The sequence below is a fragment of the Ruditapes philippinarum genome, unplaced genomic scaffold (genome assembly GCF_026571515.1).
Source record: "Ruditapes philippinarum isolate M1 unplaced genomic scaffold, ASM2657151v2 ctg126_1_1_1_1, whole genome shotgun sequence".
Lineage (NCBI taxonomy): Eukaryota > Metazoa > Mollusca > Bivalvia > Venerida > Veneridae > Ruditapes > Ruditapes philippinarum.
In genome coordinates, this window is record NW_026858637.1 from 670404 (window position 1) to 696116 (window position 25713).

Sequence of the window (25713 nt, forward strand, 5' to 3'; positions counted from 1 at the left end):
GTGGGAAGGTCTTGTCCAAAGGGGATTGTGTCCAAATATGAATTAATTCCACTTACTTATAAAGAAGTTATGACCAATGTTAAAGTTTTTGGATGTTCTAGAAGGTCATTCACGGTTAAAGGTAAAAAAATACAGATCAGTCTAAAGGGGTGTTGTTTCAAAATATGAGTAGAATCCGTATACTAATAAGGAAGTTATGACCAATTTTTAAGTTTTTGGACAATTTGACCTTCAAGGTGAAGGTCATTCAGGGGACAAGGTCAAAAGAATATGGGATAGTTGAAAGGCCTTGTCCAAAGATGTGTTGTGCCTAAACATTATGCCAGGACATTATGGCCAATCTTAAATGTTTTTGGACAATTTGACCTTCAAGGTAAAGGCCCATTCAGGGGTCAAGGTAAAAAAATACAGGTCCGTAGGAAGGTGCTAAGGGATGTTGTGTTCAAATATGAATCAAATCCGTTTACTTATAAGGAAGTTATGGTCAATGTTAATGTTTTCGGACAGATTGACGGACTGACAGACGGACAGTTCAAAACTAATATGCCTCCCTTTGGGGTATGCACAACGTCTTGCAAAGAAATGCTGCTGTGCAAAAACGTTTTAATTGCTGTGGTAGATTGAAAATTATATTTTCACCATCTGAATTACATATTAAAACCATACACCCACTGCGCTTGTCTTGCTCACAACGAGGTTATGGTGCTCACAACGAGGATTAAAGCAAAAAAGGGTATATCTTCGTTTCTATGAAGACTTTCAGATAATAATTTACGCTGAAGACTTGTGGGCATCTGTTTTAGGTTAGAATGCACAAAATGTCACCAGAATCGACTTTTTCAATGTTAAATTAGGTCCAAAGAGAAGTTGTCTCCAGTTTTCCAGCTACCCCGAGTGACTGCGTCGCACGGTATTTCCATCAAATTGTCCACCAACAGGCAATATCTTTACATGTGCATACTCGGAAAACACATCGCTAGCTAACTGCATTTCGATATTTTTACATAAATGTCTGTAATCTTCAAAAATTATGAAAAACTCACCTTGTTTATCGTGTCACACGTCAAAGATGGGTGCTCACAACGAGGAACGGAAGTTGCTCACAACATTTTTACCGATGGACATTTTTCACTCGTTGTGAGTTAAACGGGCGTGAGTTAGGCTCCAGACAAGGAAAAGTAAACAAAGTGCAATAACTCTGTAAGTATTCAAAATGAAGTTATGGTTCTTGTGCACTGCACTTCCTTTCAATGTGCTTGATCATTGTATGAAGTTGTATTGAATTCCAATTATTAGTCTTCAAGTTATGCTATAGACAAAAAAAACCCCTGCAAGACAGCTATGGAAATGACAGAATACCTTGCAAAAGAACTGAAATAGGGTTTTGGTTGTTGGCAATTAAAGATAGTTGTGGTTCTTGTATATTGCATTTCCTTTCAATTTGGTTGACCACTGATGAAGTTTTATTGAATTACTCTGTTATAAGTCCAAAAAGAGTTACGCTTCTTGAGCACTGCACTTCCTCTCATTGCACTTGACCATTGAAAGAAGTTTCTTTGAATTCTAAACATTAGTTTTTAAGTTATGCACCTGACAAGGAAAAGGAACAAAGGGCAATAACTCTACAAATACTGAAGCTGAAGTTATGGTTATTGTACACTGCACTTCCTCTCATTGCGCTTGACCATGGTATGAAGTTGTATTTAATTCCAACTACTAGTTTTCAAGTTATGCACTGGACAAAAAAGTAACAAAGGGCAATAACTAATTAGTCCAAATAGAGTTATGGTTCTTGTGCACTGCACTTCACCTCACTGCCTTTGACCATTGTATGAAGTTTCATTGAATTCCATCCATTAATTTTCAAGTTATGCACTGGACAATAATGAGTAACAAAGGGCTAAAACTCTTAAATGAGTCAAGATGGAGTTATGGTTCTTGTGCACTGCATTTACTCTCAATGTGCTTGACCATTGTATGAAGTTGTTTTGAATTCCAACCAGTACTTTACAAGTTATGCTCTGCACAAGGAAAAGTATCAAAGGGCAATTACTCTGTAATTTGTCAAAATGGCGTTATTGTTCTTGTGCACTGCACTTCCTCTTAATGTGCTTGAAGATTGATTGAAGTTGTATTGAATTCCAACAAGTAAATTTCAAGTTATGCTCCGGACAAGGAAAAGTAACAAAGGGCAATAACTCTGTAATTAGTCAAGATGAAGTTATAAATCTTGTGCAATGCATTTCATCTCAATGTGCTTGATCATTGTATGAAGTTGTATTGAATTCTAACCATTAGGCTTCAAGTTATGCTCCGGACAAGGAAAATGCAACGGACCGCTGGACCGACCAACCGACTGACCAGCGGGTGACTCCTATATGCCCCTCCAAACTTCGTTTCGGGGGTATAAAAACACAACTTACAGGTACAGCATTAGCAATAGATGCAAACATAACAAGCATTCCAAACTTGTGAGTCACCTTGTCTCCATCTAATTTCTCTAACAAAGCATTTACCATGTTCTGAAAGTTTGTAAATATATGTCATATCATTTATACATTTATAGAATATATCAATTCCTTGAATTCTAGTGCAAAAAAAGAAAAAAACAGTGTATTTTATTCATTACATTTATGTATTACTTGTTGTCCTTCAAAAATATTCTGAAATATTCTGGAATTATTGACTACATAAACAAATTTACCTTTGTTTAATAATTATTGTAAAACAATTTAATTCTTCAACATTTGTTTCTTTCTAAAATATAGCACATAATGCATACATGTGATAACTGAAATGAGCCAAAACTGGATTTTTTTTATTGACAGTGTTTAGCACATTTGGTATAAAGAACCCACATAACCATAAAAAGAGGGCCATGATGGCCCTGAGGTCGCTCACCTGTATGTAGGCCCCCGGAGCGGGGCCAGTTTAAACCCCAGGGCTTTTATTTGAACAAACTTGGAAGACACCCATAAGAAGATGTTTCAGGATGTACACACTTATAATGAAAAACAATGATCTGCCCTCCCCCACCCCCGGCAGGGCCAATTTTATCCAAGGGCTTTTATTTGAACAAACTTGGTAGACACCCATAAGAAGATGTTTCATGCTAAACATCTAAGCTCTAGCTCATTGGGTTTTTAAAAAAAAGATTTTTTAAGTTTTTTCTTTACATACATAGTTATAAACAATGACACCCCTGGGGCGGGGCTAGTTTTGACCCCAGGGCTTTTATTTGAACAAACCTTGTAGACACTTACTAGAACATGTTGCATGCTTAATATCTCAACTCTAGCTATTTGGGTTTTTTCAAAGAAGATTTTTAAGTTTTTGCTATACACATATATAAGGAAAATCAATGACCTGAGGCGGGCAATTTGACCCAGGCTTTTATTTGAACAAACTTGTAGACACCATGAAATGTTTCATGCTAATATCTTACTCTAGCTTTAGTTTTTCAAAGAAACTTTAGTTTTGCTATACACTATTAGGAAATCAATGACCCGGCGGGACAATTTGACCCCATGGCTTTTATTTGAACAAACTTGGTAGACACCCATTAGAACATGTTTCATGCTAAATATCTTAGCTCTAGCTCTTTGAGTTCTTTAAAAGAAGATCTTTTAAGTTTTTACTATATACATATAGGGAAAATCAATGACCCCCTGGGGCAGGGCCAATTTTGACCCCAGGGCTTTTATTTGAACAAACTTGGTAGACACCCATTAGAACATGTTCTAGCTAAATATCTTAGCTCTAGCTCTTTGAGTTCTTTAAAAGAAGATTTTTTAAGTTTTTACTATATACATATAGGGAAAATCAATGACCCCCTGGGGCGGGGCCAAATTTGACCCCAGGGCTTTTATTTGAACAAACTTGGTAGACACTCATTAGAAGATGTTTCATGCTAAATATCTTAGCTCTAGCTCTTTTGGTTTTTTAAAAGAAGACTTTTAAAGTTTTTGCTATATGCATATAGGGAAAATCAATGACCCCCTGGGGCGGGGCCAATTTTGACCCCAGGGCTTTTATTTGAACAAACTTGGTAGACACTCACTAGAAGATGTTTCATGCCAAATATCTAAGCTCTAGCCCTTTGGGTTTTTTAAAAGAAGATAATTAAAGTTTTTTCTTTTGGTTGCCATGGCAATCAGAGTTCTGTATGGAATTAAATTCTTTGAACAATTTTTAAAGGTGATCACCAAAGGAACATTCCTGTGAAGTTTGGATGAAATTGGCTTAGTGGTTTATGAGGAGATGTCATTTAAAGTAATAGTTTACGGACGGACGGACACCGGACGAAAAGCGATCACAAATTTTAGCTCACCCTGTCACTTTGTGACAGGTGAGCTAAAAATGTAACAAAGGACAAACTAAAATACTTTTTGTAAACAAATGCAAGAAGTTTTTCATTTCATAATTGAATGTGTGTAATATAAATATTACCAACTCGCTAAAAACAGATGAATTAGACATGCTTTTGTCACTTCTGCAAATGGTTTTTCAATGATCCAGTTTAAAGGATTTGGCCTACCTTTAAACTTTATCAATGCGGCACAAACAAAAGAACACTTAAGGCGGCCCAGACTTTTAATATACATGCAAATTCATACATGTAAATCAACATAGTTATTGTGTACTACCTAATCACAGTCCTTTTAAAAATGTGAAGGGCAACACATGTTTTATTATCAGCAAGATTAACATCTGCTAACAACAAAGGGTATGAACTGTTTATTTTGCCACTATGCTGTCAAATAGCAACACAATATTTAATCTGCCATCATACATGATTTGGACAGATATTGTTTATCATTAATGACTAGAGGCAAGGTTAACATTTTAAGGACAGGTGCTTTTTTTTTGTTGATATTATGGTGGCTGAAAGATGAATATCGGGAATTCAATCTATGATATCAGGAATCTGAATAAGAGTCAAAATATCAGGATTTTTTTTAACCCGCCATGATATCACATGTATGATAATGAATAAAAGAGTTGTGTCAAATTATAGCATCTGAATTCATATTTCCCTGTATTAGTAATTTTAAGGGATTCCCTTTGAATTCAAAGAAAATCTGCAATATAAATACAGACTGACAATTGGGAATTTTAGCTACAGAATTTGGGAAAAAACATGTTTTGGCATGGGCATGTTTTTGCCTCCATTTACTAGTAGTAATTTAAAAGGAAACAAGAGCACTGCAAGTCGTTTTAACACTTGTATCTTAAAAGCAATGACTATAAATAACCAATTTTAACAAATATTCTAGGGGCATTACTTCACAAATACAGCTTTCAGAGCCATGCCCTTTGTCTCTGAAACACTACACCTTATCATGACCTAAATGATGATGCAGTAATCATAATAGGTCAAATTTTTTTCATCACAAACAGACAAGCAAAAAAAGGCCTGATGTAATTTTTTCATAAAATGAATACACACCAGTTTCTCTGACTGCGTATGTTGTCCTTTCATTTTCTTAAATGTAACTTCTATTCTTGTCAAAAAATATCTCTTTGCTGCCGACCATTTAGGAAGAAAAACTGAAGGTAGTTTAACACCATACTCAAAATCTTCATCGAAAATTTTAAACTGCTTTAAGAACTCCTCATAATCAGCCTGAAATAAACATAAAGACCTATGTGAAATAACAGGAATAACAAATCTATGATCATCTACAATGCACAACTATCATAACTGACCAGTTATAAACAAGAAAACCATGATGGCCCTTTTTCACTCACTATATATGTATATATTTTAAAGGTTTTCTCTGCAAACATTTTGGGAAAGATGTTGCCTTACCAAGTTGTAAGTTTGTATTACATTAATTTTGTCCTACAAATTAATCACTTTGTATTATATTTGTCCTACAAAAAATCATTTTGCTTAAGATTTGTTCTAGAAATTGATCACTCTGAAATACATATGTTTCATCAACTAATAATTCTGCATTAAAATTGTCCATCTTGAATAACATTTATTTAACAAGAGCACTGCTAGGCGGAGCATTATATGCCCGAAAGTGTTTTTTTTAGTAAGGATGAAGCATTTGTAAGACATGGGAATTAAATAAAGTATTACCTCCTTCAAATAGCAATCCTCCTATGAAGTTTGAATATTGTGGGCAAAATGGAACTTAAGTTATGCTCTGGAAACTGTTTTCAGTTTTAGGTAATAGTGACCTTGAACTTTGACCTTGTGACCCTAAAATCAATAGGTTTGTTCTACCCAATCATCCTATGAAGTCTTATCACTGTGGGCCAAATTGGACTTAAGTTATGGTCTGGAAACTGTTTTCAGTTTAAAAGTAATAGTGACCTTTGACCTTGTGACCCCAAAATCAATAGGGGTCTTTTACCCAATATGGACAATCATCCTATGAAGTTTGAACACTGTGGGCCAAATGGAACTAAAGTTATGCTCCGGAAACTGTTTTCAGTTTTAAGGTAATAGTGACCTTTACCTTCGACCTTGTGACCCCAAATTCAATAGGGGTCTTCTACCCAATATGGACAATCATCCTATGAAGTTTGAATACTATGGGCCAAATGGAACTTAAGTTATGTTCTGGAAACTGTTTTCACTTTTAAAGTAATAGTGACCTTGACCTTTGACCTTGTGACCCCAAAATGAATAGGGGTCTTCTACCCAATATGGACAATCATCCTATGAAGATTGAATATTGTGGGCCAAATGTAACTTAAGTTATGATCCGGAAACTGAATTGCGGACAGACGGAGGGACTGACAGACGCCAGGGGGTATAACATAATATGCCCGAAATTCTTTGTTTGTCAGTACTTTACTTCAATACTAACTAGGCTATTACATTGGTGTTTGTCAGTACTTCAATACTAACTAGGCTTTTACATTTGGTTGTCATATCAGTACTTTACTTCAATACTAACTAGGCTATTACATTGGTGTAGAATTTATAGAAAATAAAGTTCTAATTACCTCCCTTTAATGGCCTTTATTTACATGAAATGTTAAATTGGGTGATATCTTTATAAATAATGTTTATTTGAACTTACAATATTGACAAATCTTAATTTGAGCATCATATTTATGAAATAAAACCATGAAAATTTGTGTTACAGGATCTTTAAACATATCAATATCCAAAGCTTTATCTGGTTTGGTATCAATATTTTTTCCGTATTAATTATGCAGTCATAGAAAGGTAAATCAAAAAATGCTGCCTAAAAAATCTTCCGTGGGCACTCTATAATTAAAAAAAAATCTAACAGCAGTCTTAACCAGTTTACTCAGGCCATTATGTACATAACACACGCATGGATTGCATCATGCTTCCCATACGTCACTTGATACCTGCATGTGTGTAATTGAGATATAGGTCTGTAGACTTTGTTTGCTACTGGATTATAATTGGACTTAATTATTTTGGCCCTCTGGGTGTTATAATAGGTATTATTTATCTGATTAAAGGACAATTAAAAGATGTGAAAGTCGTTTAAATCAGACCAAACATTGCATTGGGACCAGACAATTAGGGTTGCTTGTCACATATGACAGGGAGTCGTATAATTCAGACCATTTATATAGGAAAATACGTTGGGAGTACTGAAACAAGGTCGGATAAGACAGGGAGTCGTTTAAATCAGGGGATCGCTTAGGCAGTCTCGACTGTATTTACATTTAAAGTTTCCAATGTAATAGCCTAGTTAGTATTGAAGAAAAGTACTGACAAACATCAATGTAATAACCTAGTTAGTTTAAAGTTAAGAACTGACATACACCAATGTAAAAGCCTAGTTAGTATTGAAGTAAAGTACTGACAAACACCAATGTAAAAGCCTAGTTAGTATTGAAGTACTGACAAACACCAATGTAATAGCCTAGTTAGTATTGAAGAAAAGTACTGACAAACACCAATGTAAAAGCCTAGTTAGTATTGAAGTAAAGTACTGACAAACACCAATGTAATAGCCTAGTTAGTATTGAAGTAAAGTACTGACAAACACCAATGTAATAGTCTAGTTAGTATTGCAGTAAAGTACTGACAAACACCAATGTAATAGCCCACTTAGTATTGAAGTAAAGTACTGACAAACACCAATGTAATAGCCTAGTTAGTATTGAAGTACTGACAAACACCAATGTAATAGCCTAGTTAATACTGAAGTAAAGTACTGACAAACAAACACCAATGTAATAGCCTAGTTAGTATTGAAGTCAAGTACTGACAAACACCAATGTAATAGTCTAGTTAGTATTGCAGTAAAGTACTGACAAACACCAATGTAAAAGCCTAGTTAGTATTGCAGTAAAGTACTGACAAACACCAATGTAAAAGCCTAGTTAGTATTGAAGTAAAGTACTGACAAACACCAATGTAAAAGCCTAGTTAGTATTGAAGTCAAGTACTGACAAACACCAATGTAATAGCCTAGTTAGTATTGAAGTAAAGTACTGACAAACACCAATTTAAAAGCCTAGTTAGTATTGCAGTAAAGTACTGACAAACACCAATGTAATAGCCTAGTTAGTTTTGAAGTAAAGTACTGACAAACACCAATGTAATAGTCTAGATAATATTGAAGTAAAGTACTTACAAACAAAAACTAAAAAAGTTAACTAAAAACATTAACCAAAGCTGCCAAGAATGACATGACAACAGCCTCACCATTTCTTCAATAAGTGCAGCTAAAAACCAAAAACATGAAAACAATATTACCTGATCATTGACAAGGGGGTTGCCATCTCCAAAAATAGTGTTCAGTACAGAAGCATACATACACCTTTGAGTTATCACCATCAAATCTTGTGGGCCTGAAAATTTCAGTATAATATGCTTATACTTTTCTTTCATTTGAAAAACAAGAGCTGTCACGCAACAGTGACAAATGCCCCCAAAAAGGTTTCTAGCATTGCAGAAAGTTATTATGAAAAGAAAATAGAATATAAGCAACTACAGTAAAAACTGTTTACAGTGACCTTCAATGGGAGAAAAGAAACAAGAGGGCCATGATGGCCCTGAGGTCGCTCACCTGTATATAGGCCCCGGTAGCGGGGCCAGTTTAAACCCCAGGGCTTTTACTTGAACAAACTTGGAAGACACCCATTAGAAGATGTTTCATGATGTTAAGTTTTTACTACGCACATATAATGAAAAACAATGACCTCCGCCCCCCTCGCCCCCCCCCCCACTTTGGCAGGGCCAATTTTAACCCAAGGGCTTTTATTTGAACAAACTTGGTAGACACCAACAAAAAGATGTTTCCTGCTTAAAATCTAACCTCTAGCTCATTGGGTTTTTTAAAAGAAGATTTTTTAAGTTTTTACTATACACATATAGTTAAAAGCAATGACACCTCTGGGGCGTAGCCAGTTTAACCCCAGGGCTTTTATTTGAACAAACTTTGTTGACACTTACTAGAAGATGTTTCATGCTTAATATCTAAACTCTAGCTATTTGGGTTTTTCAAAGAAGATTTTTAAGGTTTTGCCAAACATACAGTACGCTCACCGCGGGTTTTGCTTTTTCCGCGATACCACCGTGGACGATTTTTTTTTATCGCGGACAAACACGGGGGTTCGTCCGCGATGAGAAGCCTAATTTCCCCGCGATCCCCGGTGTTCAGTTGTTTCCACCGCGGACAAAATTCTGACGACCGTTCTTCATTTATCGATAAAATCAGTCACCCGTTTCCCGCGGGGGAACGCCATGGTCAGTTGGTCAGTATAAATTAACCTCCAAAAATAATAGACGTTTTATTATTTTTTAACGTCATCTTTTTTACACAATGACTTGAAAATTGACCACAATCGTCTCCTTAAATGTTATTATACGTTAAATTATTTGAACGGAATTTGAAATAAAAATAATTACAGCTGTACCTGTTTTTGTTGTTGTTTTTAATATTTTTGTTATAAACGTCCACAAAACTACTCGTCCACATACCAATATTTTTACAACTGAAATCGTCATTTATCACTGTCATCTTTACTTGTTCATTCCTTGTGGTTCTATAAGTATTATTGCTGTTAAACTATATGGGAGCCATAAATATGATACTTAGTAAAAAAAGGACATTTGTGCTGATTTCTCAATGATGACTGACGCTACAGTACATGTCCTGTAAGAGGTCGATGAGTGTGAATACAAGACAGGACATACATAAAATACATGTACATATATTAGAAATAAAAGAAAAAGATATTTAAACCATCTATAAGATTTTATTTGTATGCAATTATATTCTTTAAAATCGGGTAGACTTGTTTGTTTGTGTTTTTTTAAAGTAAAAACCCCGTCGAAAATGGACATGAGAAATATGCATGACACTTGCCAAAAAGTTTATGTACATGTATACTGTACATACCGTATATATATTTGACACAAATTCAAAAAGGTTCTCTTTGCCATCATGTCAGATATTGTCCGATATTGTCAGATATTGTATATTGTCATATTTTTTATATTGTCAGATATTGTATGTGTGAAAAGGGGACATGTCGCCGCTACTTAATATGTATTTAAATAGTAGTATTATACATAAATGTTCATAATTCGTTTGTGCTACACAAAGAGAGTTCTTTAAATGCTTCAAATTTAATTTGCGTCTTTAGTTAGATATTACGAGTTTTCTATTAGTTTTTATGGTGGTACCCTACTTCTCGTACACTGACCTGTGGTGACCACCAGACCGTCCACCAACCCACGGAGGGCCACCACCTCTTCCGTCAACTTCTGGTTTTGTCTAGCTAGGCTCTCCATACCTTTGAGTAAACGGTCCCGCTCTCTTGCTGCCTGTCTCGCATGCGCCTCCAAACAAAAGTTGGCATATAAATTGTTGTAGTATCTTTTTCAAAAAATTAAAGTCATATGCCGAATTTTTCATTATTTGACTTCAAGTTTCTCACTACCATGAAGTTGCGACGACAATGATTTATCTTGATGTCGAATACATATTATACATTATCCAACACAATAACGAGAAGAAGAACGAGAAAAACACTGCATTTGTACATGTACTTTTATTACAACAAAAAAGAAAGAAAACAAACAAATTTTACATATAGTTACATGTATATGTACAGTACATGTTAAAGTACATGTACGTACGTATACTGATGTTTAAATACAGTAATTAATTTTTAAAATTTAAGGTTTCCACCGCCTTGACCGGTGTTTTACCGCCGCGTTCCTCCGCAATTTGCCACTGCGTTCCGCGGGGGAAACGGTTTCAGCCGCCGATTTATGTCCGCGGTGGTGAAAATTTTGTGTCCGCGGGGTCACACGGACAATATCTGAGCAAATTTACGTCCGCGGTAAACCTCATCCGCGGGGTCACGCGGGTTTTGAAAAAGCCGCGCTGAGCGTACTGTATATAAGGAAAATCAATGACCCCCGGGGCGGGGCCAATTTTGACCCCAGGGCTTTTATTTGAACAAACTTTGTAGACACCTATTAGAACATGTTTCATGCTAAATATCTTGGCTCTAGCTCTTAGGGTTCTTTTAATTAAGATTTTTTAAGTTTTTACTATATGCATATATAGGGAAAATCAATGACCCCCTTGGGACGGGGCCAATTTTGACCCCAGGGCTTTTATTTGAACAAACTTTGTATACACTTATCAGAAGATGTTTCATGCTAATTATCTTAGCTCTAGCTCTATGGGTTCTTTTAAAGAAGATTTTTTAAGTTTTTACTATATGCATATAGGGAAAATCAATGACTCCCTGGGGCGGGCCAATTTTGACCCTAGGGCTTTTATTTGAACAAACTTGGTAGACACTTATTAGAAGATGTTTCATGCTAAATATCTTAGCTCTAGCTCTATGGGTTCTTTAAAAGAGGATTTTTTACTATATGCATATAGGGAAAATCAATGACCCCCTGGGGCGGGGCCAATTTTGACCCCAGGGCTTTTATTTGAACAAACTTGGTAGACACTCACTAGAAGATGTTTCATGCCAAATATCTAAGCTCTAGCTCTTTGGGTTTTTTAAAAGAAGATATTTAAAGTTTTTTCTTTCGGTTGCCATGGCAACCAGAGTTCTGCATGGAATTAAATTCTTTGAACACTTTTTAAAGGTGACCACCAAAGGAACATTCCTGTGAAGTTTGGATGAAATTGGCTTACTGGTTTATGAGGAGATGTCATTTAAAGTAAAAGTTTACGAACGGACGTACCAACTTTTGATGTTTATGAGGCAAATCAGCTCATAAACACCACCTGGACCAACGTCCATAAGCAAAATAAGCTCATAAAAACAAAAAAATAGCTCTTAATTTGAATTTTATGAGTTTTTGTTCTTTATTTAACTACGGAATGAAGCTCATAATAATCAAATGTTTGCTCGGACGGACGCCGGACGGACGCCAGACGAAAAGTTATCACAAAAGCTCACCCTGTCACTTTGTGACAGGTGAGCTAAAAAGGTCACTATAGACAGGGAGTCACTGTGGACAGTCTCTACATAATTCGGATATATTCGAGACTTTAGGGAGAAGTTGGGAGATATATTAGGCATCATCTGGAGAATTATAAGCTAGGGATAAACCAGAAAGGAAATAAGAAACACCTATCAAATAAAACAATTCTACTATAAATCTACTTTTCATAAATGTATACCAATAGCAAACACAAATTTACATATACTGTATACATGTAGTGAGTATGTTTAGTTGGTAACAATATTCAGGGCAGATAGAGCAGTGCCACTTGCCATATTGGCAATGAGTCAGGCTGGTCTATTAGCGATTGCCCACATGAGCCAGAATGTTAGAGACATTTAATTTTGTATAATCAGCCTGTTTACTTTACGGAAATCAAAGTATCAATAAAACATTAGATACAACTCTTCACATAATTTCTACAGATTAGTGCTCCGAAAAAAATTTAACAATCAAGTTTTCGAACATAACCACACCTTTAAGACGTTGGGCATTGTTTATCTTTACTCGCCAAAACACCGCAGCAATTATGTATATGCAGGTGTCTTTAATCATGCAATCGGCGAAAATTGATTGAATCTATCGCCATTTTGTGTAATTGTCAACAAACAGCCACAGTGTATTAGTGTGTCGCCGATTGGTCAATGCAAACTGCCGTAGATACAACGCGCGTTCTGATTCGTCATTCGCATGAATACAAACTGAGAGAGATATACATAGTGAACTCTTGCCTTGCGGCGTGTATTAGACTTTGTTGATGTTGACACGCGTTCTTAACTAGCGGATTAACTGTAATTGGTTGTAATTGAGAGGTAAACAAATTGTAAACAGACCTAGCCGCGTAAATAAGTATGACAGATCATTAAAAAAATCGGGCGACTTAAAAATCTCTTCGAAGTTTGTTTAAGGCGAAGTCGCTGATCTGAAGGCAACTTCTTCGCCGAAGTCGCCCCCTAGCTCAAGCCCTGCTCCCCTTGCAAAAGTCGCTTTGCACGGCTCATATACCGTAACAGGTGACTAAATCATGGTCGTTGTACGGACTAGACAGGGAGTCGCTACATACAGACCATTTATATAGCAAATACTGTTCGGCGCACCAAACTATGGTCACTAAAGACAGAACGTCGCTATATACAGGGGGTCACTAAGACAGTCTTTACTGTAATTGCTTGTGAGATGAAGTTCTATTATAGCAAACTAACCAACTTGGGACATGGGTCTTGAATGCAACACATCATCATGATGTGGTAGACATTTATGCCAAGTTATTTTAAAATCTTTCAATGCATGACAATGTTACAGTTTGCAAACTAATGTGTACCTTTAAACTTATCTTATGAGCATAAGTACCTTCAAACTATTAGTGACCTTGATCTTGGACGTAGGAACATGGGTCTTACACACAACACCTCTTCTTGATGTGGTAGACTTTTGTGGGAAGTTATTTAAAACTCTTCAATACATGACAAAATTAGAGTCTAGACAGGAATGTGTATCTTCAAACTCATCTTGAGAAAATGAGAACCTTCAAACTGTAAGAGTGACCTTGGAGGTAGGGACCAGGGTCTTGAACGCAACATGTTGTCTTCATGTGGTAAACATATATGCAACGTTATTTAAAAATCTTCTGTGCATAAAAAAGTTACAGTCCAGACACAAACAAACATGTGTGCCTTTAAACTCTACTTGTGAGAATGTGAAACCATCAAACTGTAAGTGTGACCTTGATCTTTGTCTAAAAGACATGGTGTCTTAAATGAAACACATCACCATGATGTGTGTGACTTTTGTGGCAAGTCATTTTAAAATCCTTCCATGCATGACCAAGCTAGTTTGGATACAAATGTGTAGCTGCAACCTTTAAGTGTGACCTTGACCTTTTCAGTAGTGATTTGATCCTTAGGCGCAACACATTATCTGGATGTGGAAGACACTTGTGCCAAGTAATTTAAAAGTCCTCCAATGAACAACAAAGTTACAGTCCTGACAGGAATGTGTAAATCCTTCAAATTATATGTGTGACCTTGACCTTGGAGGTAGGGACATGGGTCTTAAACCCGACATGTCCTCTTGATGTAGAAGACTTTAATGCCAAGTTATTTTAAAATCCCTTGATGCATGACAAGTTACACTCCGGACACGAATGTGTCTACCTATAATCTCTAATTGTGATAGCGTGAACTTTCAAAATATGTCTCCTTGACCTTTGAAGAAGGGTCATGGTTCTTGGAAGCCACACAACGTAATGATGTGGTAGACATTTGTGCCAAGTTATTTTTAAATCCCTCTATGCATGACAAAGATACAGCCTGAACCTGATTGTTGTGTACCTATTACCTCTATTGTGATAACGTGAAACTTCAAAATGTTAGTGTGACCTTGACCTTTGGGGTAGGGATGTGGTTCTTGGATGCAACACATTGTCTTGATGTAGTTAACATTTGAGCCAATGTATGACAAAGTTAGAGGCAGGACATGAATGTGTACCTTCAAACTCGTCTCAAGAGAAAATTGAGTACCTTCAAACTATAAGTGTGACCTTGACCTTTAAGGTAGGGACATTAGTCCTGGAGGCAACATGTCGTCTTGATGTGGTAGACATTTATACCATGTTATTTTCAAATCTTTCAATGCATGACAAGTAACAGTCGGGACACGATTGTGTGTACCTATTAACTCTAATTGTGATGTGAAACTTCAAAATGTGAGTGTGACCTTGACCTTTAAGGTAGGGACGTGGTTCTTGGATGTGACACATCATCTTGATGTGGTAGACATTTTTGCCAAGTTATTTTAAAATTCTTTAAAGCATGACAAAGTTACAGTCCAGACATGAATGTGTATAACTATTAACTCTAATTGTGATAATGTGAAACTTCAAAATGTTAGTGTGGCCTTGACCTTTGAGGTAGGGATAAGATTCTTGGACAAGACACAGCGCCTTGATTTGGTAGACATTTATGCCAAATTATTTTAAAATTCTTCAAAGCATGACAAAGTTACAGTCCAGACATAAATGTGTGTTGTAACCTATTAACTCTAAATAGACATTTATGCCGAGTTATTTTTTAAATTCTTTAAAGCTGCATGCCTCCAGATGAGTCAAAATATTTCAACAAGAGGGCCCTGAAGTTGCTCACCTGTATATTGGCCCCCCGGAGCGGGGCCAGTTTAAACCCCAGGGCTTTTATTTGAACAAACTTGGTAGACACTTATTAGAAGATGTTTCATGCTAAACATCTAAGGTTTGGCTCGTTGGGTCTTTTAAAAGAAGATTTTTTAAGTTTTTTCTTTACACATATATTTAAAAACAATGACACCCCTGGGGCAGGGCCAGTTTTGACCCCAGGGCTTTTATTTGAACAATATTTGTAGACAGTCGCTAGAATATGTTTCATGCTTAATATCTAAACTCTAGCTATTCGGGTTTTTTCCATGAAGATTTTTAAGTTTTTGCTATACACATATAAGGAAAATCAATGTCCCCCGGGGCGGGGCCAATTTTAACCCAGGGCTCTCATTTGAACAAACTTGGTAGACATCCATTAGAACATGTTTCATGCTAAATATCTTAGCTTTAGCTCTTTGGGTTCTTTTAAAGAAGAAGATTTTTAAGTTTTTACTATATTCATATAGGGAAAATCAATGACCCCCTGGGGCGGGGCCAATTTTGGCCCCAGGGCTTTTATTTGAACAAACTTGGTAGACATCCATTAGAACATGTTTCATGCTAAATATCTTAGCTCTAGCTCTTTGGGTTCTTTAAAAGAAGATTTTTAAGTTTTTTACTATATGCATACATTACTGCACACCTGAAACCCGCAAAAGTCGTGTTATGCCGCGAGTGTAGTCTATGTCGCGACGGGACACTACGCGGTAAAACATCGCCGCGTGCAAGTTTGCCGAATTTCATGGCGGTTCACAAAAAATTGCCGCGATGTATCACCGTAATTTACGGCGAATCTTCAGCAATAATTGTATTAGAAAGTAATACTTGGTAATTCCCGTGGTCTTTAATTTTGAAAACTTTAAAAAAATCTTGTAAACGTCATGTATATTTATAAATATTGAGCATTTGAACATGTACAGCGTATACATTTTGTATACTAAAACAAAGCAATCAGGTGCTGGTGAAAATTAGTTAACAATAAAACGAGATTGAAATTACAAAAGGTAACTGGTACTACATCAAAGAACGCACGATAACAAATTGTCCAATTGTTATTTTGATAATAATACAAATGTAATTAAAATCCATTGTTTACTTTCGCACATATTCTATTTTTAGAACAATGAAAAGCGACATTTAGCACCGATTCACATGTGTAACTAATTATTACGTCTAATACGCTAATTATGATTGTTGAAAATTGTAAGTTTTATCACTTAAATTGAGACATTCTTTACCTTCAATTTCACCAGTAAAAAATGTCAGGTGCATGAGTAGTTAAAATCGGAGTTAAATCACACATTTAATATGTAAAGTAACGAGTGATCATTCAGACAGACAGACAGACAGACAAAATGCACTTACGATTAATAATATGTCAATAATTGACACAATCAATATCCAACATTTTTTTTTACTTGAGCAATAATTAAACATGTGTAATCATTCCTTGACAAAAAGAAATGACAGCTTTTTTCTGATATATAAAAAAGGGGTGGAAGTCAATCGAGTGTCGGCATTTCTTTGATGATTCGGCAACAACTACAGGTGTGTAAACATCAAAGATTCACAGATTCTTCAGAAGAGCCGACCAGTCATTTGTCAGAGGTCATTTCGTGTGTAAATTTTGTATTTATTATTAAACAATGGAAACATTATATTCCTTTTATTTATGGATGCTTCTTTTTGCGGGAGTGTTTTTGTGTCTTTTAGCGCTATGGAATTTCAACAATCAGCAATAATTTTCGGTAACTAACAATTAAATATTTTAACATTTTTAAAACAGGGGTGCAAATATCCGCCATTCAGAAATTATAGACAAATCTTGCGTGTGTTATTTTTTACAGACGTGTAATAAATTGAGTAATGATCACCCGAGAGAACGAAATGTCCCGGTGATCCACTATAACTCTTCCAGGTCGTACGGGAATATTTACGCAGGATTAGTTTATCACATCGGTAATTTGACCATGCTTGAATTTATGTCTTATGTAACGTTTTCGATCGTTCTAAAAGTTAACGTTTTCAATATGGGGATACATTTAGAAATGAACAAGTTAATGTCGTATCAATTAAGTATCTTTTTATGTAACTAAATATCTTTTTACACATATATTATATTTATATCTCTACTTTAAACTCAATAAGTGTCCCCCCTAAAAAATATTTTTACACGTGTACATGTACACTATTTACCTGCCGATGGAGCCGCATACTTGTACTGCGTCGCATTTATACATTGAGGTCATGATTCCGCCATTCAAGGAAAGTTTTTAACGGTGTTATTTGATTTCGCCGTGGTTATTTATATTTGCTGTTGGCATCAAAGATAAATAGAGAAAGGGCATTTTAGCAAATTACAAGATTTTCTTGATACAACCTAATTAATTTTCGTACTTGTACATGTATATCTGGTTTCAAGTTCACAGAGTACAATTATAAATAGATCTATCGATACATTTATTATACAAATGAACATGTATTATTCACCGCGAATCACGGCAAATGTTCACGGCAAAATCGCCGCGAGTTAAATTCGCGGCAATTGTCTCAAGTTGCCGCGAATTCGCTCGCGTTATAAAGCATGAGAGTGCGGGTTTCGCGTGTCCAGTACCAGTGTCTATTCTAGGAGGGGCGATGGGGGGATTCACCCCTATTTTTGAGAATTCACCCCTATTTTTTGAGAGGAAGGGGGAAAATTTTTACATAGACAAAGAAGGAAAAAGATCAACAAATGTAATAAATTCTCACTTTTCGATAAAAATCCCCCCTGATTTTCGAATCCTAGAATAGACACTGCCAGTACTGTATAGGAAAAATCAATGACCCCCTGGGGCGGGGCCAATTTTGACCCCAGGGCTTTTATTTGAACAAACTTGGTAGACACTCATTAGAAGATGTTTCATACTAAATATCTTAGCTCTAGCTCTTTGGGTTCTTTAAAAGAAGATTTTTTAAGTTTTTACTATATACATAAAGGGAAAATCAATGACCCCCTGGGGCGGGGCCAATTTTGACCCCAGGGCTTTTATTTGAACAAACTTGGTAGACACTCACTAGAAGATGTTTCATGCCAAATATCTAAGCTCTAGCTCTTTGGGTTTTTTAGAAGAAGACATTTAAAGTTTTTTCTTTTGGTTGCCATGGCAACCAGAGTTCTGCATGGAATTAAATTCTTTGAACATTTTGAAAGGTGACCACCAAAGGAACATTCCTGTGAAGTTTGGATGAAATTGGCTTAGTGGTTTATGAGGAGATGTCATTTAAAGTAAAAGTTTACGGACGACGGACGGACGCTGGACGGACGCCGGACGGACGCCGGATGAAAAGTGATCACAAAAGCTCACCCTGTCACAAAGTGACAGGTGAGCTAATAAAATCAAACTTGATAAAAATGTACTAAAATTTTAGGATATGTAAAAGGATTCAAGATTCAAGTAATATTTTACATGTTCTGTGCAATTAATGACTGATTTTTCAGCACTTACAACTATATTTCTACTGCGTTACTAACGCAGTAAGGGCTATTTATGCATATTTTGAACACGATTTAGTAATTTACCTTGGTTGTAAGTGGCATTGAAAATGTGTAAATTGCTTCCTTTTGGTTACTTCATAATATTAAACATTCAGATACATTTTAAAATTTTCATGAAAATTAGCATAAATCTGGAGGCGTGCTGCTTTAAAGCATGACAAAGTTACAGTCTAGACATGAATGTGTATATCAATTAACTCTAACTGAGATAATGTGAAACTTCAAAATGTGTGACCTTGACCTTTGAGGTAGGGACGTGGTTCTTGACCACAACACATAGTCTTGATGTATCGTATCGATACGCATGTATAGACCTTTGTGCCAAGCTATTTCAAAATCCCTTAATGTATGTCAAAATTACAGTCAGGACACAAATGAAGTGGGGACGCAAAGACGGACAGACGCACACACACTGACTAAAAATAGAAATTTTTATGACTTTTAAGATGCTTAGTTTCACTCTCTAAACATACTAGTAATCACATTCATCATTAGTGGAATCATGCCAGGATAACAACATCCTCTTTTGTAAAATTTTTATTATCTTTATTTAATATCTTAAAATTAATGGACTTGTCCATCTTATAATTTGGACAAATTGTTTATTATTAATAAGGAAAGTTTCAAAATAACATATTTTCAGACAATGATCAGACAACACAAATTCAGTCACCAGTAGACTACATGTATGTGTCAAGGAATGACAGATACTAGAGCAATAAATCATAACTTAACTAGACTAACAGTATAAGTCGAACACGATAATGTTTACATCAATTGGTCGTACCATTATGATAAAATGGGTTTAGCAAGTTATTCAGTTATAATATTTTGCACATTAATTGCAATACAGAAGAATAACTAGAAATGTGTCCATAGGACACGGGTGCCCCCACCGCGCCACTGTTCTGTCAATCTTATGACTCTAGGTCAAATATTTTTTGAAAACTAACAAGAGCTGTCGGTAGGACAGCAACGCTCGACTATTCTTAGTGCTTGATAGTAAAAAAAATGCTTGATACAGATACATCCTCCTGTTTACATGTTGGGGTCATGATGTTGAACAAGTGTGCATAGTTTCAAAACCATATGTCAATGGACTTTGAAAATATTTGAACTATTACAAAAACTTTAACGAAAATTCTAAAAAAGTCGAAAAAGGGGCATAATTCTGTCAAAATGCTTGATAGAGTAACCTCCTCCTGTCTACAGGTTGGGGTCATGATGGTGAACAAGTGTGCAAAGTTTCAAAGCCATATGTCAATGGACTTTAAAAATATTTGAGGTATTACAAAAACTTTAACGTAAATTCTAAGTTGAACAAGAGCTGTCGGTAGGACAGCAACGCTCGACTATTCTTAGTGCTTGATAGTAAAAAAAAATGCTTGATACAGTTACCTCCTCCTAATTACAGGTTGGGGTAATGATGGTGAACAAGTGTGCAAAGTTTCAAAGCCATATGTCAATGAACTTTAAAAATATTTGAGGTATTACAAAAACTTTAACATAAATTCTAAGTTGAACAAGAGCTGTCGGTAGGACAGCAACGCTCGACTATTCTTCGTGCTTGATAGTAAAAAAAATGCCTGATACAGTTACCTCCTCCTGTTTACAGGTTGGGGTCATGATGGTGAACAAGTGTGCAAAGTTTCAAAGCCATATATCAATGGACTTTGAAAATATTTGAACTATTACAAAAACTTTAACATAAATTCTAAGTCGAAAAAGGGGCATAATTCTGTCAAAATGCTTAATAGAGTTACCTCCTCCTGTCTACAGGTTGGGGTCATGATGGTGAACAAGTGTGCAAAGTTTCAAAGCCATATGTCTATGGACTTTGAAAATATTTGAACTATTACAAAAACTTTAACGTAAATTCTAAGTCGAAAAAGGGGCATAATTCTGTCAAAATGCTTGATAGAGTTACCTCCTCCTGTCTACAGGTTGGGGTCATGATGGTGAACAAGTGTGCAAAGTTTCAAAGCCATATGTCAATGGACTTTGAAAATATTTGAACTATTACAAAAACTTTAACGTAAATTCTAAGTCGAAAAAGGGGCATAATTCTGTCAAAATGCTTGATAGAGTTACCTCCTCCTGTCTACAGGTTGGGGTCATGATGGTGAACAAGTGTGCAAAGTTTCAAAGCCATATGTCAATGGACTTTGAAAATATATGAACTATTACAAAAACTTTAACGTAAATTCTAAGTCGAAAAGGGGCATAATTCTGTCAAAATGCTTGATAGAGTTACCTCCTCCTGTCTACAGGTTGGGGTCATGATGGTGAACAAGTGTGCAAAGTTTCAAAGCCATATGTCAATGGACTTTGAAAATATTTGAACTATTACAAAAACTTTAACGTAAATTCTAAGTCGAAAAAGGGGCATAATTCTGTCAAAATGCTTGATAGAGTTACCTCCTCCTGTCTACAGGTTGGGGTCATGATGGTGAACAAGTGTGCAAAGTTTCAAAGCCATATGTCAATGGACTTTGAAAATATTTGAACTATTACAAAAACTTTAACATAAGTGGTTACGCCGACGCTCGGGTGACTGCAATAGCTCTACTTATTCTTATCGAATAGTCGAGCTAAAAAGGGGCATAATTCTGTCAAAATGCTTGATAGAGTTACCTCCTCCTGTCTACAGGTTGGGGTCATGATGGTGAACAAGTGTGCAAAGTTTCAAAGCCATATGTCAATGGACTTGGAAAATATTTAAGGTATTACAAAAACTTTAACATAAATTCTAAGTCGAAAAAGGGGCATAATTCTGTCAAAATGCTTGATAGAGTTACCTCCTCCTGTCTACAGGTTGGGGTCATGATGGTGAACAAGTGTGCAAAGTTTCAAAGCTATATGTCAATGGACTTTGAAAATATTTGAACTATTACAAAAACTTTAACATAAATTCTAAGTGAAAAAGGGGCATAATTCTGTCAAAATGCTTGATAGAGTTACCTCCTCCTGTCTACAGGTTGGGGTCATAATGGTGAACAAGTGTGCAAAGTTTCAAAGCCATATGTCAATGGACTTTGAAAATATTTGAACTATTACAAAAACTTTAACATAAGTGGTTACGCCGACGCGGACGCTGACGCCGACGCTCGGGTGACTGCAATAGCTCTACTTATTCTTATCGAATAGTCGAGCTAAAAAGGGGCATAATTCTGTCAATATGCTTGATAGAGTTTCCTCCTCCTGTCTACAGGTTGGGGTCATGATGGTGAACAAGTGTGCAAAGTTTCAAAGCCATATGTCAATGGACTTTGAAAATATTTGAGGTATTACAAAAACTTTAACTTAAATTCTAAGTCGAAAAAGGGGCATAATTCTGTCAAAATGCTTGATAGAGTTACCTCCTCCTGTCTACAGGTTGGGGTCATGATGGTGAACAAGTGTGCAAAGTTTCAAAGCCATATGTCAATGGACTTTGAAAATATTTGAACTATTACAAAAACTTTAACATAAGTGGTTACGGCGACGCCGACGCTCGGGTGACTACAATAGCTCTACTTATTCTTATCGAATAGTCGAGCTCAAAATCTTTTACTAAGTAAAGGGCATGAACTTTACAAATACTGAATAAATCCACAAGCAAACCCCAAGGTGCATAAGTACACATGCTGACCAACATTCTTGTAAACTTTCAGGCATACAAGTGAAATTCTTTTTGAGCTTTGCATAAACAAGTTGAAAATTGCAAATTTATACTACTGTAAGTAAAGGGCAATAACTCTAACAAAACTGAAAAAAATCCACATGCAAAGTCCCAGGTGCATAGCTTCACAGTGATGTGAATCATTATTCCTGTATTTTAGTGATGTTGATCATTATTCCTGTAAAGTTGGTTGATTCTAACTAACTCAAGCACTCAAGAAACAAATAACAACATAATGAAACAGTTTTTACTAAGTCAAGGGAAATAACTCTACAAATACTGGATAAATCCACAAGCGAAACCCCAGGTGCAATACTTAATATGCTGAGCAACTTTCCCGTAAGGTTTAATGACTCTATGTCAAATCCTTTTTGAGTTACATGCGACACAAGTTGAAAATTGCAAAAATTTTCTTAGTCAAGGGCAATAACTCTAAAAATACTAAAAATATCCAGACGAAAATACCCAGGTGCACAACAACACATGCTGAACAACATTCCTGTAAAGTTTCATGACTCTATGTCAAATTCTTTTTGAGTTACATGCGTCACAAGTTGAAAATTGCAAAATTTTACTAAGTCAAGGGCAACAACTCTAAAAATACTAAAAATATCCAGACGAAAATACCCAGGTGCACAACTACACATGCTGATCAACATTCCTGTAAAGTTTCATGACTCTAGGTCAAATACTTTTTGAGTTACATGCGACACAAGTTGAAAATTGCAAAAAATTTAATAAGTCAAGGGCAATAACTCTAGAAATACAAAAAATATCCAGACGAAAATACCCAGGTGCACAACTACACATGCTGATCAACATTCCTGTAAAGTTTCATGACTCTAGGTCAAATACTTTTTGAGTTACGTGCGACACAAAAGTGAACGGACGGAAGGACGAACAAGGGTAAATCTAAATGCCCGCCACTAAAGTTGGGGCACAAAAATGGATATTGACACATAAATCCAAGTAGCATAGTGGTTAGAGAGTTCAGATTATGAAGAGTTCATGTAATGAAAATGGTTTTGTGAGTTCAAATCTGTAATTTTGCACATTAATTTTGAGTATGGTTTTTGCTAGCCTGGGATTCAGGCGTTGATATTTTTTTTGCTTATTCATAACTTACGCGCTATTTCATACTCGATCGTCATAGATAACACAACATCTCTGGTTTTGATAGTATCAACGCCTGGGGAAACCTGCGGGGTTTCCCATGTAATTATTGACTAATGATAATCCTATTAATAGACCGATTAGCACGTGACCAACAAATTACATAACTAAATCGAAATCGAGGCGAAGATAATAAATGTTGAAAATTTGACGCCATTTACATTGAGTCCAGCAAAATTATCTGATGCTCACACACTTTATCTACTTTTAAAAAAATAACTAATCACACCTGTTGATCAATTTCACTCATCATGCAATAAACTTTGTCAACGAATGTTATTTTTTAATCGGAAATGGTGTTTTGAAAGCGAGGCTCCGTAACTGTTCGTTGAGCTTCGGATCACTTCGTGGAAATTCCGTTTCTATTTTTAGAAACTAGTTTGTTGTTGCATGAGTTATCGTTCTTTTATAACACCCGTAATATTAGGGGTGTATACTAGGTGGCGCTTCGATCGAAAATTGTATTTCCCCAGGCTGTCGATTTGCCGAACAGAAGCACATAAAACAAATCGACAGACTGGAACCCAGGCTAGGTTTTTGCTTTCAGAATATACTTTTATAGTGTGTCACATAACTTTCTATTTTCTCTTTAAACCTGTAATTTATTTAATGTTTTGCAGAATTTAATGTTAGACTTATGATGGTTAAGCAAAATTGAATGTATTTAATTTTAACTGTTATTGAACAATTAATGTTACATATTTTTTCTTCTATTAATTGCTAATCACGCCTGTATTGTCTTTAATTTTACCTGTTGAATGCGAATGTCAGTAAAACTAAATGTTATCAAATAGCATTGTGTGAATAAAAATCCTGAGAATTGAAATCTAGTTGGTTGTAAAAATCTAAAAAAGCATGCTTTGGCAGGATTCAAACCAGGGTCACTTCACTCATTTAGCAAACACTCAACCACTCCGCTATTAGGCTAGACAGATGAAAATGCATAGTTTAGCTGGGTTAAGATTTAGGCAAGAAATAATATGTTTTTATATAAGAATTATTGATATCACTATTTGTCAATATTAATGTAAACAGATAATGAAAGGAATAGCAAATTCGAGCTGTAACTTTACCCATCTGAGATTAAAAACAAAGACCTTGAATTAACAGTTTTGTGTACATGTTATTCAAATCTTAAAATAAAGATATCCTTTGATTTTGTTCTTAGATTTTGCCCATGTATAAAACGTGATCTGTAAAGTTATTTTTAAATATACAAAGACTAAATTCTTTCATTAACTTTATTTAATTCCTAAAGTAATTTGTAACAAAAGGCGATTTTACATAATATGTTTCACATAATCTTAGGATGACGTCAAAGCATAACTTTATACATTGTAACCTTTAAGGGGTTAAATTCTTTTAAATGGTTTATTCAAAATTATTCAGTTTATTACTATTTATATATACTACATATATACTACTACTCTAACTTTAAACTTATATAGTAGTTCAGCACATGAATGAAGTTGTAATTGAATACTTTTGACCTAAAAAATTTAAAGCCTTATTAGTAGATATGCATTTGTCCATACAGCAATGGGGAAAAATTTAGACTTGATTTTGTGTATTTTTTTTTTGTTTTAACAAAATCACACTGTTTTTAAATTTTCTAATAAAAATAGCTTTTATGATGTACAACATGTCACAGAGCTTTAAGGGATTAGAATAAACGTTTAACTGAAGTGATAGTGCCATGTTTGAATATCATATTCTTTTTATCATTATCTAATTTT

The 25713-nt window shown here is 35.5% G+C and overlaps 1 protein-coding gene across 1 annotated transcript in view; it reads right to left on the reverse strand.

The window, feature by feature from the left end:
• The window catches only part of LOC132753803 (24-hydroxycholesterol 7-alpha-hydroxylase-like), a 46709-nt gene that overhangs the window by 13470 nt on the left and 7526 nt on the right, over positions 1-25713 (reverse strand). Inside the window, exons 4-6 of the mRNA XM_060744333.1 lie at positions 8708-8802; positions 5450-5626; positions 2424-2522 (exon numbers count right to left, since the gene is read on the reverse strand). Coding sequence (XP_060600316.1) covers positions 2424-2522; positions 5450-5626; positions 8708-8802 — 371 coding nt within the window. The remainder of the gene's footprint in view (positions 1-2423; positions 2523-5449; positions 5627-8707; positions 8803-25713) is intronic.